General features: G+C 42.6%; 1 protein-coding gene across 13 annotated transcripts in view; it reads left to right on the top strand.

Annotated features, from left to right (window-relative positions):
- The window catches only part of NRXN1 (neurexin 1), a 1,118,405-nt gene that overhangs the window by 697,890 nt on the left and 399,461 nt on the right, over positions 1-21,054 (top strand). For 2 of the 13 annotated variants that reach the window (XM_075925466.2, XM_075925465.2), the window contains exon 1: positions 4,466-6,027. The exons of 9 other annotated variants lie outside the window; for them this stretch is intronic. In XM_075925466.2, the coding sequence (XP_075781581.1) occupies positions 5,790-6,027 (238 nt within the window). In that variant the 5' untranslated portion in view covers positions 4,466-5,789. Of the gene's footprint in view, positions 1-4,465; positions 6,028-21,054 lie in introns of those variants that run through there. 2 more of the 13 variants (XM_075925464.2, XM_075925463.2) reach the window with 1 other exon arrangement.

The following is a 21,054-nucleotide window of genomic DNA, read 5'->3' as shown; positions in this document are numbered from 1 at the left end:
ACCTGGCTCCACAGGGGAGCTGTCTGGCCTGGAGCAGGAAGACAAGATGGTGGACGGCCGCTGGCAGACTGTTAGGGAGAAAAACACTCAAAGGCATTTCTTGAAGGGACCATACTGTCTTTTTTTTTAAAAAAAAAATAATTTTTAATTTTTTTTTTTTGCTTAATATCTCTTGGGGTCCTTTTTTTTTCTCAACAACTTTGGTCTCCCCCTTTTTTTTTTCCTCTCAGAATTTTTTCACCAGTGTTATTTTTTTAGGGGGAGGGCTTTTTGATATTTTAGGTTAATCCATCTGGCAACCCTACTCATGGGGTCCCTCAAGTCCCCATGGCATGGTGGGCATGTGACCCTTCATGCCTCCTCATATGTCGCCTCTATACAATGATGTAGTGCTTCAGTTAAGATACCATAGATACATCAGGAGGGGCCTTGTCTACACTATGACAAACTTTGGTATAACATTTGCTGCTATAATTTATAACTAATCCACACCTCTGAGCAACCTAAATTACACTGACCCAGGCACCAGTTTGTTCAGCTTCTCCCACCAACACATTTAGTGCCTTTTATGGAGGTGAAGTTATGTTAACAGAAGAGCTCTACACCAGATGTGCTAGGCCATGCAGCTGCACCCATGTAACATTTCTAGTCTAGACTAGCTCTAGATAGTCCAGCTCTCCAAGACATGGTAGGTAGGTCAACAGAATTTTTCCATCAACCTCGTGCTCTTTGAAAGAGCTTAATTACATCTTTGAGGCTGTGGATTTTTCACACCCTTGAGAAATGTAGGAAAGATGACTGACTTAATTTTTTAGCGAAGACCAAGCCTTAGACTCTACACATGTAATTTTCAAACTTTTTGTATTGGCGACTCCTTTTCACACAGGAAGTGTTTGAGTGGAAACCCCCCTTACAAATGAAAAATGGAGGGGAGGTAATGAGGATTTGAGGCTGTCAGCCCCATGGAACTGACAACTTACAACCCCCAGGTAACCACCTACAACCCCCTAGTTTGAAAACCCCTTCACTCCACTGACTTAATAACTCCACCTCTGTGAAAATTGTAGGCTATATCTACACTGCTCCCTTTTGTGCAAAAAATGCAAATGAGACAAAGCGTGGAATATTGATGTGCCTCATTTGCATAATTAATGAGGCTCCATTTTTGCACAAGAGGCTTTTGCACAAAATGAAGCCATTTTTGTGCAAAAAAACCCTCTTGTGCAAGAGCCATTCTCCCTGAAAAAAAGAGGAAGAACGTCTCTTGCACAAGATGGTTTTTTGTGCAAAACAGAGCCTCATTAATTATGCAAATTAGGCACTGTAATATTCCACGCTTTGCCTCATTTGAATATTTTTTTGCACAAGAAGGGGCAGTCAATGCAGTGTCAATGTATCAACTGTTGCTGCCTTTCAGAAACTATCACACAATGCCCCATGTTTGTAGTTAAATTATTGCAAACTCTCCTGGTGAGGACATGAACCACTGACACAAGGGCTGCGTCTAGACTGGCATGATTTTGCGGAAATACTTTTAACAGAAAAGTTTTTCCGTTAAAAGTATTTTCGCAAAAGAGCATCTAGATTGGCACGGATGCCCAGTATAGATGCGCTTTTGTGCAAGAAACCCCCGATCGCCATTTTAGCCATGGGGGCTTTTTTGCGCAAAACAGTTCTTCCCTGTCTACATTTGTGAGAGGGCTTATCCCTGAGTGGGAGCGTGAAAGTATTTGTGCAAGAAGCACTGATTTTGTACATTACAAAGTCAGTACTCTTGCGCAAATTCAAGCGGCCAGTGCCGACAGCTGGCAAGTTTTTGCGCAAAATCTTGCCAGTCTAGATGCATCCAAGGAGTATAGTGTGGCTGTATAAAATGCATTCAATTACTGCAGTGCCTGTATGTCAGAGTAACTTACTTTAGATCAAGTTTACTCTATAAAATTAAATCAAAGTTACATGTTCAGAATGTGGGCCTTAAATCTGTGTGTATTTTTCATCACTGTTTTTGACATCTTATTGCTATATTGTGCTTATTTGTCTTTGGACTTTAGTAAATGTAGGGCTAGATTGTGGCATTTGATATGGTCTCTCGTGACCTTATCAATAAACTAGGGAAATACAAACCAGATGGGGCTACTATAAGCTGGGTGCTGGACAAGCATTCTCAGAGAGTAGTTACTAATGGTTCACAGCCATGCAAGAATGGTATAACAATTAGGATTCCACAGGGGTCAATTCTGGGACTGGGTCTGTTCAATGTCTTCATCAGTGATTTAGATATTGGCAAAGAGAGTACGCATATTAAGTTTGCAGATGACACCAAACTGGGAGGGATAGCAGGTCCTTTGGAGGATAGTGTCATAATTCAAAATGATCTGAATAAACTGGAGAAAGATGTGATGTAGTGGGGGTACCTTGCTGGTTGCTATGCTGGGCAGTGGGCTGTGGGTGACCTCCACTGGCTGCTGTCTGTAGCACGGCCCAGCAGGGCAGGGGATGAGTCATTATGCAAAAAGGGTCTCTCAACCTGTCTGACCAGCTACCCCCCCAGGGAGAGAAACAAAGAAAGGTGGAATGCTGCCCCTGGCTGGGGGGCAGGGCTGGAAGAGAGTTGGTTAGTTTCTGTCTGGGAGCATGGAGGAGACAGCCTAGGGAAAGGGGCTGGAATTTAGGGGCCCAGTCTCCCCCATCACAAGGGGGGCTGAGGCATCCTAGGCCTGACTTGTACCCAGATTACATCTGTGCTGTGCTGTATCCTGGAGAAGCAATAAACTTCCTCTAGTCTACTGGCTGGTGGAGTCTGTCCGTGCCATTACGGGGGTGCAGGAGACGGGAAAAACCCGATGCACCATCACAAAAGGTCTGAGGTAAATAGGATGAAGTTTAATAAGAACAAATGCAAAGTACTCCACTTAGGAAGGAACAATCCATTTCACACATACAGAATGGGAAGTAACTATCTAGGAAGGAGTACTGCAGAAAGGGGTCTCGGGGTCATAGTGGACAACAAACTAAATATGAGTCAACAGCATGACAATGTTGAAAAAAAGCAAACATTTCAAGAAAGATGTGAAGAAATTGGAGAAGGTCCAGAGAAGAGCAACAAAAATTATGAAAGGTCTAGAAAACATGAGCTATGAGGGAAGACTGAAAGAATTGGGTTTGTTTAGCTTAGAAAAGAAAAGACTGAGAGGAGACATGATAGCATTTTTCAAGTACCTAAAAGGGAGTTACAAAGAGGAGGGAGAAAAAATGTTCTCCTTGACCTTTGATGATAGGACAATAAGCAATAGCCTTAAATTGCAGCAAGAGAGGTTTAGTTTGGACATGAGGTAAAATTTCCTGACTGTCAGGGTGGTTAAACACTGGAATAAATTGCCTAGGGAGGTTATGAAATCTCTATCACTGGAGATATTTAAGAGCAGATTAGATAGACATCTATCAGGGGTGATTTAGATGGTGCTTGGTCCTGCCATGAGGGTACGGGACTGGACTTGGTGATCTCTTGAAGTCCCTTCCAGTTTCAGTATTCTATGGTTCTATGATTACAGTTTGCTCTGAGGAAGGTGTGGTGCATAGTTTTGCACATTTACTCCTGTCAGCTAGGAGATGATGAGAGAACAACCTGTGGCTCCCTTCTTGCTCTGGAGGAGGAGTAAAATTCTGCTTTGTAGATCAAAGGTATTTTTTTGGTCAAGTGAATAATCTGTTTGCATAATTCTAAATTAAATTGGAGACACCACTTAAAACTTCCTTCTAGAACAATTGGTGGTAATTCACTCTAGGGCTTAGCAAAAATGTGTTTGGCAGTCAACTGTTATTACAATAATAGAATATTTCTAGAAACTTTCTGGAAAATCACATGCTTAGAGTCTAAGGCCTAGTCAGTTGAGAATAGGACACAACTTGACCTTACAACCATCCATCTGGGTACGTCTACTTTGCATCTGGGAGGGGTGATTGCAGCACATGTAAACATACCCAAGCTACCTGTTCTTCCTTCATATCCAAGTGATAACCTTTTCTGGCAAGAGCAGAGATTCTTTTCTCTATGGTACACCTCCTGTGGTGCTCAGGGCAGTGACAATATAACCTATAATAAATTAGAAAGCATCTACAAAAACTTATATTAGGGTTCTTTTTACTTAATATTAAATAAAATTTTTCACACCTACTTTTTTCCCCTCACACATACATTCACCTATGAAACTGCTGAAAGCATAGCATAAAAAGACAAAAGTCTAGAGCTGCTGGAATAAAGAAAGCTAAACGTATATGTTTAACACACCCTATTGTGTCCAGGTATGGTATTGGGAAAAAAAAGGTGCTTCTATATCAGGTGGTTTTAAAGAAATCTCAGGATTTGCAGTAAGTGGTCAACGAGAGCTGCAATATCTGGAGAGTAGCGTTTTAATTACATTATTTCATAGCTAAACTTGAAATGACTTTTTATAGCTTTCTTTGTGTTGTTTTAAGAGCAAGAGCATATGTGTTTATATGCCTACTCAACATACAGAATCCAATATTTCAACATATTGGATTATATCTGCAGCGATGCCGACAAACGTTTTCCCCGACATTGTTTTGTGTCAGCTGTTCCATTCTCCATCCCTTCCCTAGTTGTTTCGATTAGCCAAGAGCGTCCCGGGCACACGATATCTGGGAAAATGAGAACTCTTTGTTAGGAGCGATGTGTGTAACCACCCGCTCATCACACCAGATGCTTGAGGAGAGAGACAGCGGCAAGCCGTGTTCAGCAGCCCTGGTGCGAACATCTTGTGGAGCAAGTTGAGTCCAATGAAAGCCCCCGAAGTCCTGCTCTGGAAGATGAAAGTGAGCTTTCCAGACACCAGCACAGCTGACCCGTCGGAGGAGGGGAATGGCGCCCCGCATTAGACTAATTCGTCACCACAATCGGGTGGCGGGAGGAGTCGTTGGTGTGCGCTCACTGCACCGCCTGACACATGGTCCCTTAGTATGTGGCGTCGGAAAGGAAGAGGAAAATCGGGGCGAGTGGATTGGAGCTGAACTCAGCCTCCCTCTTGAACATAGGCTCGTCCTCTGCATTGCATCCGAGCGTCGGTGATTTGCTGTTCGGGGACTGCAGATTTGCATAGCCCTGCTCTCCGCGCGCGCGGCTCTCCCCGCCCGGGCTCTCGCGCCGGGGTGCCCGATTCTCCTGAAAACATGCCCGGGGACAGCCGTCGCCACTGAGCTGGCCGGAGCAGCCCGACTGCTGCCCGCGAGCGAGGGCGAGCGCGAGCCCGCTGGCGCGGCTCCCCGGTGCGGAGCCGAGTGGAGGGGCGAGCGGCGGGGCCAGTGCCTCCCGGTTCCCAGCGCCCGCCCGCCCGCCCGCTCGCCGGCTGCTGCGGGACCCCCCCGCCCCTGGTGTTGCTGCCCGAGCCCCACTGGGGCCTGCCGGGCTCTCTGTGGATTACCGAGGCGGGGAGATGCCCGGGTGCCCGGGGGGCGCTGGCGCTGAGCAGGAGCGAGGGGACCCGGCGCTTGGCTGAGTGTGGGGCTTGGCTTCGCCCCTCGGCCCCTTTGCGAAGTCTGGGGACTGCCTGGCGGAGCCGCCGCTGACGATGTGTCGGATTGTCAGGGGCAGAGGAGGACCCGGCGCCAAGGACCCCCGGCAGCTTTCCCCGCGGCCAGACCTGCCTCCTCTAGCCAAGTGAGCGGCCCCGGCGCGGGGTGCCGCTGCGCGCCTCTCTCCAAACTTTGCCTCCTTCGCGCTGCCTGCCGCTCCTGCCGGGGACCCCGCGGGCCGGCGCGCCCTGGAGCAGAGCATGGGGGCGCTGCTGAAATGCAGCCCGGAGCCGGGCCCCGCCAGCAGGAGTAACGGCGCGGGGGGGCGCCTGGCCCTGCTCTGGATAGTCCCCCTCACTCTCAGCGGCCTCCTCGGCGTGGCGTGGGGCGCCTCCAGTTTGGGCGCTCACCACATTCACCATTTCCATGGCAGCAGCAAACATCAGTCCGTGCCTATCGCTATCTACAGGTCCCCGGCTTCCTTGCGAGGCGGACACGGTGGGTCCCGGTCCGGTTCGGTAACCCCGAGCCCCGCAGCGCGTGTGCATGTTGCTGGCGGCGTTTGGCCCACGTGCTGTCCGTGAACCACGCTCCTCTTTGGTCCGAGGGCCGGTGACCCACGGGCAGGGAGCTGCTGCCAGTGGGCCGCAGGGGCAGGGGCGTAAGGGGGCGAGAAGCTGTCAGTAGGACCCTATGGCAGGTATGGACAGGGGCAGAGATCCACAGTGGATGACCGCTAGGGTCCGGGGCAGGGGCCCTATGGGCAGACCCTGAATGCTGCCGTTCGCAGAGGCGACGCGTGGAGTGGGGGACACAGGCCCCCTCAAGATTGTCCGTGGAGACGCCCCCGGGGTCGGTCTGAAAACATCGGCATGTGGGGGGCGGACTTGGGTGACTCGCATTTGTAAACGAACCCTTCACCCTCTGCCCCCGCTGCAAAGAGGGAGCCCCAGATCCAAGGAGACCCCAGCGCAAGGTCCCGGGAGATGCTGCTTGCCTAAGATGCTGCAGCCCAGGCTGAGCCAGCTCGGCGGATCTTTCCCTCGCAGCCAGACTCTCGTGGCTTTGCTCCGCCACCGGGTCTGGCCAAAGGCAAGGAAAGAATCGCGAGTCTGCTGGTTGATTCGGTTCAGTTCTGGTTTGTGGGTGTCTCCTGGGATTTCTTGGCAGTTCCCAATCCTCCTGCCCTCCCGTCTCTCCTCCCGATTCTCCCCTTCTCCTACTCAGCCTCTGTCCTCGGGCACCACGGGAGGATGCGGTGGACGTTATTTCTTGTCACCCTGAGAATTTAACAACAGTAGAATCAGAGTCAGGGAAACAAAAGATTCCCCCCCTCCCCCCGCCCCGTTCAAACGAGCTGGGGACTGGGCGGAGCCTATGTTTTGTTTAAAAGGCTTCTGATAATAATGTTCCTTCCAATTAATTATATTGGTCTAAAGTCGATGAAGTAAAACCTGGGACCACTAATTAGACAAAAAATCAGCAGTGCACGGGGATAAATATCTAAACATTGAGAGGGGAATGGAATGGGTATGCACACTACCACAGCCAGGGAAGGGCAGTAAAGGGACTAAAATGAAATTCTTTGCAAGTGCAAATAAGCTTTTTAGTTCAGAATTTACAACGATACAGAATGGTTTTAGTTTCTAAAGATACCACACTATGACTATGTCTTTCTTATGGATTTTGATTTTGCAAATATAATCATATGAATATTTAAATATCCATATATAAATGAAAAAGCAAACATAATCACTATTAACAAAATCAGTACAAAGACTGCTAAGCATGCATCTATATTTTAGGGTTTATGCAAAAGTCCCCCTTTGCTTGAAAACCATTGACTTTTGATTAAATTATACAGCTTCATTCTTTATTTTCTCATCTTGCCATGCTTCATTTGCTCTATCATGTGGTGAAATTTACAAGCTTTAAAAGGTAACAAATGGATCTTATTGTTACTTGGCATCTTTGTGCAAGATGTCCAGTTACAAACATGAGGCAGTTTGGATACATCAGATTTTTACCAAGGCATAACAATGACAGTAGATAAGTTTGCAGTACTTATTTTTTAAAAGTCATTTTGTGTCTCATACACTTTATTATTTAACTGATAAAAAGTGTGTAGAAATTACTTTTATACTTTTTTGCTCATTAAAATACTACTACTAATAATAATGTGGTTAATTCCAGAATAGCAAGGACATTCAGACTCCCACTCTCTGCAACACACCCAAGAATCTCAGAATACAGCCAATTGTACTTAGGTGGGGAAAGCTGACTAATAGCTCCTTCTGTTCTATTATTGGATACTTTGTGAAATCATTTAAGGGCTTCTAAACAAATTTAGAGATGGATGGAAACTGGGGGAAAAACAAATAATCAAATAATCTCCAAAACAGATTTCAAGAGGGCATGGTTAAAGATAGAATACCTTCCCTGAGTCAGTTGTAGGTGAGCAGAGACCAGGAGCTGCTCTGTGGGAAGCGAATAATAATTATTAATTATTATTATTATTATTCCCTTCCCAGAGAGCAGCTCCTGGTCTCTGCTCACCTACAACCCTGACATAGGCAAGGTATGCTATCTTTAATATGAATTAATAATACATGGTGGAGTTGTCAACCTTTAGAGGATTTTGCGGAAACTCTGTAAGTGAAAGTACCTGATTTTGCTGGATGCAGGGTAGTGCATGTCTCACACATTTTAGTGATCAGAGTGCATTTCAAGGTGTTTGCCTTAATCCAAAATTACTTTGCTTTTGTGCATTTAAATCAGACTTGCTATCATTTTGCAGTACTTTTAAAATATTTAATTTCTATAATAATTAATTTCTTCTATAAGCTTCACTGAGGCATCTTGTCTTCTGGCCAAGTAGGTTGCTATGTTGCCCCTCAGGAGCTCAGCAGTGTAGCTCTGAGCATCAACCAAAAGGGTTTGCTCCTAAAAGAGAGAGAGAGAGAGATGGACAAGGCTTTCATTTCTTTCCCCAGGGGCACAGTGAATTTCCTCTAGCGTGCGTCTAGCCTATGCTTACGAGAAAGGCAATGAATTTTGATCCTCAAACTTGCCTTCTTCCAGCAGTGGACTTTGGAATTAGCTCCATTAATTCTTCAGCAGTATTTTCATTCTGATGAAATGTAAACTTACCAAACCATTCCCAACCTTATGGTGACCTCAAAGCAGTCTTTTTTACTCGATTACTTGGATTGTCTTTGCATACAATCACAGAAATTAGAGATAGAAACTACCTGTAGGAGAGGTCAGCTAGCTGATCCCCTGTGAGCAATGTTCTTTCCAATGTTGCAGTGTCAGGAAGATCAGAAGAAATGAGATAAGGCTGTATTTTCTGTGTCCAACAAACTTGAACAAAGCTAGACTCTTCACTAGCAGCACCTGGTCGTGGCAACAAACATCACCTCACTCCCAAAGAACTTATTTCAGTCCTATTTTCCCCGCTCTTCTCAAACCACATCCACCTTACTCTTGGCCATTCTGGTTTTAAAAGACATAAGCAATGGTAGCTTTCCAGCTCCTTTTGGAAGACAATTCCACAGTCTTACAGCTCTCACATCCATGTATATTTTTGTTGGAACTTTGCTTTATATTTAATGACACATTAACATGCTATTTTCTTTTCCAGAAGTGTGTTTAATAGGAAGATGAGTAGAATTCCAATCATGTAATCATCTCTCACCTTTTTGTCAATGAAGCAGTTGAATCCCAACCTCTATTAACTCCTAAAATTAAAGAAAAAATAAAGCTAACATTATTTCAGATGCTTGAAGAAAATTAGTTTTACCCTGTAGTTGTACCCATTAAACTTGGGTCTGTGATGGACTTTTGGAGGGAGACTTCCACTGAGATTATTCCTTGGCTGTATATGGCAAGTTTATCCTCAGGAAAAATTAGCAAACTTTCTGGATCGTAGTTCCTACAACAGAAGGACATAGGGAAATTGGTGATTTCATAGGAAAGGTGGTTCCAAAGTACCTTGTGTTTGCCAGGGAATAAGTAGCTTCTGAGTAAGTTTCAAAATATGAAACACTGGTGTTAACTCTTATATACTGACACCTCAATGCCCCATTTAAGAAGAAGGCTGTTGCTTTCTGTGGTAGCTGAATACCAGGCACCTTTTATAGGCAAGTCAAACAAAGTTCAATGTGGTGATTACAAAAGCATGAGCCATGGTGGCAAGGTCCACAATACAGCAGAATGGTAACCTAAATGGAGAAAGCTGATATGTGAAAATCCAGGAACTGTGATGGATCCACTTTGAATCCAAGACTACACATCATATTAGCAAAGATAGGACATATTTCCCCAATGAAAGTCAGAGTCATCGCCCTCACTTACCTTTTTCCTGGCTGAAGCATCACTTCTGTCTCAGCAGGAATGAGTCTGACTCCAGTTATCTTTCACCAGCTTATTCACTGGAAGAAGGCATATATCAAACAGATTGGTGTAAATTGGCATGAGTCTAAGGACTACTGTGGAACAATCCCAGTTTATATCAAGTGAGAATCTGACAAAGTCTGTTAGTACATTCAGCAGTGTGATGTGCATCACTACATTTTCTAAAATAACCTTTTGTTGTGCTTGACCTTGGATCTTAGAAATGCACTTTAAAAATAAAAGGTAGCAGATTGGATCAGTCTGTTATTGTACAAATATTTCACCTTCAGAAATCTGGATTGAAATCCTGACTAGATGATAACTCACAATATATTGGATATTTTCCCAACTGGGTTTCAGTGCTGCTCAGGTCATATAACTAGGTGTGATTATACTTTGTTTAGTTTTTCTGGGATATTTTTAAGACTGTCCATGTTTTAGGGGGATATTTTTCTACAGCACAAAATCTCCCTCTAGAATGCTATAACTATTGTATATCTGAGCTGTGGTATACTAGTAGAACGGTAGGGGGAAACTTTCTCAGAACCTATCTACACAATAACTGTCTATTGTATCAGCACCTGAATTTCATGTGCTCTAAATTTTAAATTGCAGCTGTTTAAAAAGGCATCTATAATAGAATCGCCATCTAGCATTTATGAGCGTGTCACACTGTGGGCTAGATCATGCGGTTCTTAATCAGTGTAGATATCTACTGAACTCAACGGGTGTTTTGACTAGGTAAAAAGAGTGGGATTGGGTTTCTACTACTTCAATAAAATAATTACAATGATGCCATGAAAAATGAAGTCAAAACAATTTTGGAAGGTATGTTTTCAATGCACATATAGCATTTTTATTGCCTTATGTGTAACAATGAATAAGAAAGTTATAGCTAGAATCTTTTATTAGGCTAGATAAAGTAATACATTTGTATGATCACTTTTTAAGTTTTTATCTATTGAGATAACCTGATTACTGCATCTATCTATAATAATAATAATAATAATAATAATAAAATGCATGTCCTCAAAGTAAATGTATTTTAGATCTGTAAAATGTGTATTACATTGCAGTACAAAGTTTACACTATAGTCACAACACTACATTTACATTAAATTTAAACATTTTAAGCTTTTCTTGCATTTAAAAGAAATGTGATCTGGAAGTGGAGACAATTTTTCTTACAGGTTTGAATTACAAGTAATTAATTTTGGGGTGGAGGGAGAGGGTTCAGAATGAGTTGTGTATAGTTATAATAGTTTCTTCAAGAACTCATTTCCAAACATTTATATAGGTTCCTGGTCTAACTAGTATCCATTCACAGTTGAGGATTTTTTTATTTTAGGCTGTAACATACAATCATTTTCTAAATATGGATTTAAATTAAACATTTTTCTATTCCCTTTTAAAATTTCCAGTATGCTTTATCACTCATTTTCCATGTTTACTGCCAAAGTATTAACGTAAGTTGGAATAAAATGAATTAACAAAGAAATCTCAGTCAGCAAAGTGGTTAATTGGATATGCTGTTAAATATGCATATTAGGTAGTGCAGCTTCTATAATGTTAGACCTGTCAATGTGACTTGTCAAAGAGGTACACAGTCTTTGGTGATGTTCTGAAAAGTCTATAGAGGATTGCAATCAAAAGCAGAACACTGCTGATGGATTTCTGATAAATATCTTTACACAAGACCTACTGCCTTAGTACATGCACAGCTATTGATTGACTGTGTTGCCTTTACAAGAACTAAATAAATAACAGTCTATTGTTGCTTATCAGTAATAACATTTTTGGCTCAGCCTGCAGCAATCATGTTTTTAGATTTAGAACATGTTTTATTGTTTTAATCAAATACTGTTTCAAATAAGTTATCAGAAGAAATTAATTTAGCATACTATTCAGTATTCTTCCTTCTGGTTCTAATGTTCAGAAATGGATTGTTACTGATAGCAAGCAGTTGAGTTAGGAATTAAGGGAAATTACCTTTCTTTATTTCTGACCAGTGGAAAACTGTGTACAGAGACAAAACTGACACCAGACTATTATGCACAGTGTGAGAGTAAGCATAGCCAATTCTATAGTGGTAATTCCATTTTTTTTAGCTTCTCTCACAAACATCATCATTACAGTGGTTATCTCTGGTATGACATCCTCAATCATTTTATTAATTTTTCAACAAATCATTTAGCTCAAAGTTTACTTGCCCATCTTTTTCCTTCTTCTTAGTTAAAGACTGCAATAGCTCTTAACCTTGTTAAATAATCAGAATGACACCACTAGCCTCTTTTATGTCTCTCCTTATATCACTTAATTTCTCTTCTTGGTTACTATTAAGTTTGATGTTTCCAAGTCTGTAGCAGTATTTATGTCAGATGTTTATGAAGTAACTTCCATTCTAGTTTGTAAATATTGTGTAAGCAGAGCTGATACATCTTGCTGTGTTAGTAGCTTGACTTGCTATTGTGATTACAATTAGAGGGGAACAGTCTGATTAGATAAAGGTATACTATAAATATCTAGATTATATTATAACATTCGAAGTACTGAGTGCAAAGAAGTTGGTCATGTATATTACATAACTTTAAACATTTTTTCTCTTTCACATGCAACTCTCTCTCTCTCTCTCTCTCTCTCTCTCTCTCTCTCTCACACACACACACACACACAAAGAGAGAGAGAGAGAGAGAGAGACTGAGAGAGAGAGATAGGGTTGAGGACAAGATTCAGCCTCACCCCAAAACATAAACATAAAAGTAAAAAATTCCTGTATGTGTATTAAAAGATATAAGAAATTAAAAGTTAGGTCAAATTTCAATGATAAAAATCACTTAATACCTATTTACTGAACTTGTCAGAGTAACATGGTTATTTGAGGTCACATACGTCCCTCCATTTCATTGGCAGAGAGGAACCAAAGCATAGGAGAAACTGTGCAGCGATTGCTACTGCAAGTAATTCTGCAGAAGTATCACAAAGCTGGGCTCCATCAAAATATGCTGGCTAGGATGACATGCTAAGGGGCTAATGAAAGTAAATGTCACACAACTTCAAAGATGATTTTCTTAGTTAAACTATGCAAGTCTTTCTTTCCAAAAAAGCAGTTTTTCTAAGAATGATTAGATTGTGAGGGCCAAGCAATGGGTTCTTTGCCCATGTGAGAACTTCAGATTTGGGGCCATAAATATTTACAATCCAATTGGAGATAATAATCTGTTAGCTCTTTTTTTCCAGCTTATCATTACAAAGAAATAGGGATGTGAACAACTAGTCGACAAACTAGTTGACTAATTGCTCCCCCATCCTGCTGCCTCTATCAGAAAGAAGCGGCAATGGGGAGGTAACGGGGTTCTTCAAAGCGGCAGTGCTGCATGAAGTCCAGGGTCTGCCACTTTGACATGCTGTGTGCAGCCCAGGGCGAGCTGGGGTCTCCCCCACTGGCCCTGGGCTTTATGGCATTTCAAAGTGGAAGCACTGCATGAAACCCGGGGTCAGCTGAGGACTCCCCCACTGGCCCTGAGCTCCATGCTTTGAAATGCCACGGGAAGCATGGGGCCAGCGGGGGACTACTTGAGTCCCCCACTGCCCCCCTGCTTCCTGCAGCGCTTTCACCTTTGAAGTGTAGCAACAGCCCATGTCTACTTAAAAGTTGACACAAGCACCATCTTCTTCCAAAGTTGGCTGACTGTTTTCCGAATGTGTTTAATTAGCAATCATATTTCTTCCCATATGCAGCAGAGTTAATAGGTCTCCAGCCCGTGTTTGCTCCTTCATTTAGCTAATCTATACATGTAAATCAGGGGGAACCAAGAAAAGCTAGAAAAGTAGTTTATGACCACCGAGAGATTTTGGACTTATGACGCCCAACTTACATTGGATGCCACGTCCGATGCTTTTCAACTGACTGCCTGCTTGCCCCTACAATTCTTGTTTTGTCCTTACAGTATTCAATTTGCATAAAGTTCATTTCCTGGTTGCGTTGTACTTGTTTGGACTGGAATGAATCATTTCTGATTGGCTGTGAGGCAGTAGGTAGCTTGTTGATGAATCTGAGCTATAACATTTAATAGAGAATTATTTCTTTTCTATGGGTGCTTTTGACTATCCCATATGTTTTTTGTTGCCAGATAGGGTTGTTGCTTGTTTTTAACTGGCTGTCAGCCCCAGGCTCAGACAATCAGAAATCTTGATCCCAAAGTTAGATAACAAATGTGCATGATTCTGCCAGACTTACTGAAGCAGCTTGACTTCAGTGGGACTGTTGTGAAACTAAGAACAGTAGGGTCAAGCCTACTGAAAATGGAATGAGCAGTATAATAAGGGGTGTTGAATTGTTAAATTTATTGGATCTTTTTAAATAACTTGTGGAACCTGGTATTGAATCTTGCTTTAGAGAAATATCTAATACAGGGCTACTCAGCTCATTTGTTTGCAGCACGCGGTGCAGTTTGGATTTACGCAGGGCTCAACATGTGGCCCATGGGTGGGATCCTTTGAACATGGCCTCCACTGGGAACATGCTTCACAATGATGATGCGACTTCCAGGTGGGGTGAACACTGAAAGATGCAAGCGGACAGGCTGGCTGGAACAGATGGGTACAGGATGTCGGCATTTCTAGCTCCCAGAGAGGAGGTGCCAGGAGCCCCGGGGCATTGTGGGAAGTGCTGGCTGTTTAGCCCTGTGGGAAGAGCCTGAGAGGTGCTGATTGGCTCACACTGGCCATGGTTGGGTCCAGCTCTGCATTTTAAGACTTAATTTTTGTATTCATGCCTGTCAGTGTGAAATACGCTATTTGCATATATTTGCATATATATGCAACCACACTTAAGTTGTGGCCCTCAGCATGTGCTGTGAGTATCATTTGTGGCCCCCGGGGCTTCCAAAGTTGAGTAGCCCTGATCCAATACATAAGAAATAGAGATGAAATCAGTAGAGTGTAATAGAAATTATTCTAAAACCACATAAGCCCATATCTCTCTCTGAGGGTGTGTCTAGACTACAGAGTTTTGTTGACAAAAGTGGACTTTTGTCGACAAAACTATACCTGCGTCTACACTACCGCTGAGTTCTGTCGACATAACGTCGACAGAACTCAGCAGTTTTGTCGACACTGGTAAACCTCATTTTATGAGGCATTTTACGACAGAGTTCTGTCGACAGAAGGTGTTATTGCATGTAGGGTTGTGTCTAGACTACAGGGTTTGGTCGACAAAGCAAGCTCCTTTGTCGACAGAACTGAATGTGTCTAGACGCTCTTTGTCGACAGAAGTTTTGTCGACAGATACTGTCGACAAAACTTCTGTCAACAAAAGCCTGTAGTCTAGATGTACCCTGAGGTCAAGGAGTTCACAACACAGCTTTGGAGGGTGGGGTGAAAGTGAATTTAAGCCACCACTGTACTGTGTAATGCACCAGGCTGGCTTTCTGCCATAAATTAGAACTGCCTTAATGATGCATTAGTCTGAGTTGGTTGCCAGTGGTATTAAGGCAGCCAGTGTCAGTAGGACACAGGGAACTTTTTTTCCCCATGGCATGGCCCCAAGGTTGGCAGCCAGTGAGGAAATGTTGTAGGAGGCTGAGTTAGTGGAGGAATCCCCTATTGCGGTATATTTCTAAAGCAATGCAGGCTTTAGGTCTATTTGGTGCTCAAAGTTCCCAAACCCCAATGATGAATCTGAGCTATAACATTTAATAGAGAATCATTTATTTTCTATGGGTGCTTTTGACTATCCTATATGTTTTTTTTTTACCAAGGATGCAATTACCTATGACATTCTGTACAATGGATTAATATAGTGACAGAATAGTCACTATTTTCTATTTAAATTCAGTTAGACTTCTCTATAATGACTGATATGCCAAATTGCTCCTCAACATTTTTTCAAGTCACAAAATATATTTTATCTTAAGTAGGGCTCCCTTCTGTTGGAAGAACATATGAATATAAATTATTTAAGGGGCATGAAAAGTTAGTAAACAAAGTGAGAGAAACTGGAAAAATGTTCAAATTTAATATTTAGGGTTTTTTAATTTTTAAATAAAAATTTGTTTTGGAAGAATTTGACATGTTTTAATTCCTTTTAAAATTGAAAAAAGTTTTAAAAATATATCACCACACTTTACCTTTTTTAACTGCATAGAATTGATTATAGATTAAACTGTAGGAGCCAAATGCCGTTGCTCATTTACACCAATTATTGGGAGTGCAACAAGGAAAAGGCCCAAATTTGTTCCCATTGAAGGTGGTGAAAGTTTTTCTGCTGATTTCAATGATATGAAGATTAGAACTGAAGTGTCATCAGAATTTGACTCTTAAATCCCCATCTATGATATGGTGGACAAGGTCCAACATCCCTGCTGGAGGCCTTTCAGCACCCTGGCCAGCAACAGGAGAAGTAGACAGGTCCTCCAAGCAGAACAGAGGGGCAACCTCTGCTGCAGCCAATCAGGGTGCAGCAGGCTGCTATAAAAGGAGCTGCTAGGCCAGGGCCTGTCAGTTCCTTCCTGGAGCTTGACTTCAGGACTCTGGGGAAAATCAGCACTTTGGACAGCTCCGAGTGGGAGCTGGGCATCGTACCTGGTCGAAGCCAGGCCCTGTGGCTGAAGGTAGACAAGAAGCCAAAGACAATCCCGCAGAACCCTTGACAAGGGGAGCTCAATCACAAGCCCCTAGAGAAGGGCTGGATGGAATAGCATCCCTGGGGAAGTGGCCCAGGGACGTGACAGCAACTAATGACTTTGAAACTGAGCAGGTAACTGCTACTTATAGGATCCCTGGGCTAGGACCCCTCTAACACCTTTGCAAACCTCACCCGGGGGGGGGGGTTAAAATGAGAGGCCCGATCTCAGACCACTTACCAGGTGCTGCCTTTCCCGCAGACAGGCAAGTAGAGACTGAAAGATTCCCCTCAGCCACCAAGGGCTGCCCAACAGAAGGGTGGAACTTTTACACCATTCTTCAAGAATTTCTGCATGCTAGTAAACATGTAACCACTCACATGCACAACATTACTCATGTGCTGGGTCAAAGACTGAAGACATACATTTAGATTAAACCTTTGTTCTTCTAAAAATAAAATGAACAAGAATATTTTTAAAGATTAACCAGTGGAGTGTATGGAGGGTAGAGATGGTGGGGGAGGGTGGATTCTAATACCCAAATTGTTACAGTTATATTATACAATCTCTAGTGTGGTTATTTAAAAATGCAGCAGACTAAAACATTAGCTTCAATTTCTGAACTGAAATAATAAGTTCCACAATGATAATTCTTTCTAAAATAGCATTCAAACAGCTGCTGCTGTTCTCTGGTTTCCAAAACATATGCTTATAATACAGATATGCTTATATTACAAAAGCTATAATTTAACTAGGACTGAAGCCAGATCATTTTTATGATGATTTTTTTTAACTCCTGAAAGAATCATCTTTTTGTTTTTTATCTTAGGTCATAAAGTTTGCTTCTGTTTGCTCAGCACAGTTTGACAGCTTTAGCTGTTGCTCTCTCATATAATAGAACCTAGTAAAATCTACTTGGTAATTAAGCTGCTACAGCACTTTGAAGAAGTCCATGAAGAAAAACATTTATAGGAAAATCTCGTTTTAGAGCAGAAAAACAGTACCATTTTAAACTAAGAACTTTTTAGTGTAAAGGACTTTGCAAAGGAATGTATAGTTAAACACAAAGGTTGATGTCATTGGCAAAGAGATAAATGTTTTATCTATTAAATGTACAGGGGGCAGTGATTTTAAATGTGAGTCTGCTTGCCCAGTCACTTACACTGGGGTAAATCAAGAGGAACTCTGTTGAAGTCAGTGGAGTTACACAGGTATAAAAACAGAGTGTCTTTGATCAGAATTATATCCTTCATCTTTATCTTTATAAAGAGCATTCTCATAGCATGAGCTAATGCCCCAAATAAGACCACTAAGTAGGTGGACTGAGTTGGTGCATATGCTTTCAGCTAGGTCTTTGTAGAGAGGTGAATTTCACCCACTATAATGATATAATCTCTGTCCAAGACATGCACTCATAACATGTGGCTCATTAACACAGATATAATAGAGTGCAAAAAAGTGTTTTAGGCTTTTGTAAATATTTCCTGTTTATATGGTGCTATTAATCTGACTGCTTGGTAATCACCATCCTCTTTCCATTTTACAAGTCTGTGGATATTCATAGATGGAAGTACAGGTAAAGAATATGTTTGATGTAGGAGTGGAGCTACATATGCAAGTAATAGCTTTTGTGTGATGTTGCTTTCTAGTACCAATTCATTGCTACACTATAATTAAGAAGGAAGGGCGAAAATGTTCATTGTAGCTAAGTAATACTCTGTATATGCTTCAGATACACTGTTTTTGCAGCACTATACTGATGGTAACAATATCTGTGTTAAAACAAAACTAAACTGCTCACCCCAAAATACTGGCTGTTGGTAGATATTTTGATTTTCGGTTCTACCTGTACTTGTATGTAGTACTGTATATGAGCATATATTCATATATACATACTCACAGGGCCCTTGCAAGGAAGTATTATCCCTATTTTACATATGTGCAACTGATGTACAGGGGATCAGATTCTCTCTAGTGTTTCTTCTTGAATGTCTCCTAAGAGTTAGAGAGCTGCTCAACTCATCAGCTGAGAATTCACCCTGGATCCCTCTCTCACTTGACCATGGTATAGTAGCCATGACTGGGGCATTTCTAGAACATGCCATGACCTATTATATTCAGCTGGTTTAAATTAGAGTAGACTTCAGGCTGCTCTAGCCTATATCAGAGTTGTGGAGATCTGCTCAGAACATCAAGGATCTGCGATCCCCTTGTCTAACAAATGTGTTAAACACAGACTCAGCACAGAGCAGGAAATGTAGGTTGGAGACGTTAAGGACTGTAGTGCAACCCTTTAATTAAGTCTATTAGCAGTTGCTCTCACATGCAGTCCCCTTGACATGTGAGTAACTTACCAACATGAATGTTGCACAGTCCAACCCCAAAATTACACAGGAGTCTGACAGGCAGGAATTTAACAAAGATTTCTTGAGTCCTATTTGACCGTTATCATTTATCTGTAATGCAGTAGGGATTAGGAGACTCAGTTCTGAATAAGCACTCTGTTTATACAAACACCATCCTTCCTCCCCTTCAGCATATGAGTTGTGTGGTGGCATTAGTAGAGTTGAACGGTGAAGGAGGATGATACAATAACTGGAGGACTGATCAAGCAGCAAGACCATCTCCTTGGGTTAAAAAAAAAGTGTGAGGGGGAAGGTGCTTTTCCTCCCATATGAGTTTGTATCTTTTCCCAGATTATCCCTTTACAGTGCTTTGTATTATTGGCAGAGCTGTCTCATCAATAGTATGGTTCAAGGTGGCCTTCTTAGGCCCTGCACTTGGAGCTGGGGGACTTATGGCAGCTACTCCAAAGATCCTATGGATGAGATGGGCCCTCCCCCCACCCCATATTGAGTTTAGCCTGCATGGCCCAGGGCAGCCTGGGGGATTATCTGGGAGGCCAGGCACAGGGTGGTAGCAGGGGTGGGTCCCCAGCACTCACTGTGGCGATGGATGGTGCAGGAAGTAAAGTGCTTCACCACCATCTCCCACCTGGATCACTGCACTTCACCGTGGTGGTGAGAAGTGGAGCAACCTGACTGCAGGCTACTCCCTTCCTTCCTATCCCCTGCTACTGGTTCAGGAGGGCAGGACGCTGCTGCCACCCTGTGCCAGCTTCTCCCCACCCCCAGTAATTTACTGGGTTATGTCTCAGTGGGAAAGAGGAACAGTGGGGAAGAAGAAGCAGGGCAGGCAGAAGCTGGGATGCAGCCAGGGGGAAGGGAAGTGGGAACAGGGCAGGGGGTGGCCTGGGTTGGGTGGTTGCCCTGGACTCTGTCCCTCTATAACAGTCCTCTGTATTGGTGTCCACCTGTATTATTTCTGAATAAGGCCATATATCTAGCTTTAAAAAGGATATAAAATGCTAACCGTTACGTATAGGAAATGAAAAAAAAACCAACCAAAACAATTCTCCTTGCCTGGCCTTTACAAGTAACAGATACTTGTCTCTCTATCATGACAAATCTTTACAAAGTTTATGTCAGCACTCAAGTTTTCAAAAGGTCATAAAGATGTGTCCTTGTCATAATCCCAAGACACATTTTATACGTTGTCCGATGTCTATTATGAGAGGCACAAATATGATATATTGATCCTAGATTAAAATTGGTGGATTCTCATCATGGTTTTGCCACCAGAGAGTTTTTCCTAACACTGTTTTTCCTAACAATGTGTAGATTGAACAGAGTGAGGATTTCATGCAATGAAGTCACATTGTCTGATATGGTTGCTTGGTTTGGTTCATTACTGGTGAATCCTGGGAATGGCTACATCATTTCTCAAACTCAACCCTTTCCCTTGCAGTGATTTTTGCATGACTTGCATGGGTTGCCAATATATGTGAAGAGTTGGTAGAGCACAAGTTATTGCTACTAAAGTCAGCCGTAACTTTTGCTTGATATTCAAACTTCTGATTCCTGGCTTTGAGATTTTGGTTCTTTTAATCTCATCCTAAGTAAGGACATGTCTATGCTGTTCTCAGTTCAGCAGGACCCTGTGGGCACAAACTTACAGGTCCTTTTCAAACAGGACATTAGCTAGAATTACAAAGCTTTATATGAATGGCCATAGCATCCCAGCACATCACTTTGGTTCATCCTGCTATTCACAGAGCTGTAGTCTGAACTGCAGAACAGAGTAAACATGTCATAAGTGTAACCTTTTTGTCTTATATAGCCAGCAGCAGCCAGGGCAAGGTTCACAATCTAGGGGATCCTCTTCATCCATCCCAACAGAACTGGTTCAAGGCCCCACTTAGTAACCTTGGGAATTCACACACTAATGCTGGGCGCCTCTGAGAAGCAAGGCTTCCCCACTCTCAAGCACAATCTGAGTATAGAAAATAAACTTTTAATGAAAAAGCAGTAACTTGACATTAATTTGGGAAAATATCACAAATAGGGTTCATTAACAAAATTATGAACCAGAGTCCCCTTCCCAACACTTTTCTGCACCCCACTCACAGTTGCTGCCCTTGGTCAGGTCAGGCCCAGAGTTCAGACGT

Source organism: Pelodiscus sinensis, chromosome 3 (genome assembly GCF_052426305.1).
Source record: "Pelodiscus sinensis isolate ZL-2025 chromosome 3, ASM5242630v1, whole genome shotgun sequence".
Lineage (NCBI taxonomy): Eukaryota > Metazoa > Chordata > Testudines > Trionychidae > Pelodiscus > Pelodiscus sinensis.
The sequence above is the reverse complement of the archived record's forward strand: the minus strand, read 5'-3'. Positions and strand labels throughout refer to the sequence as shown.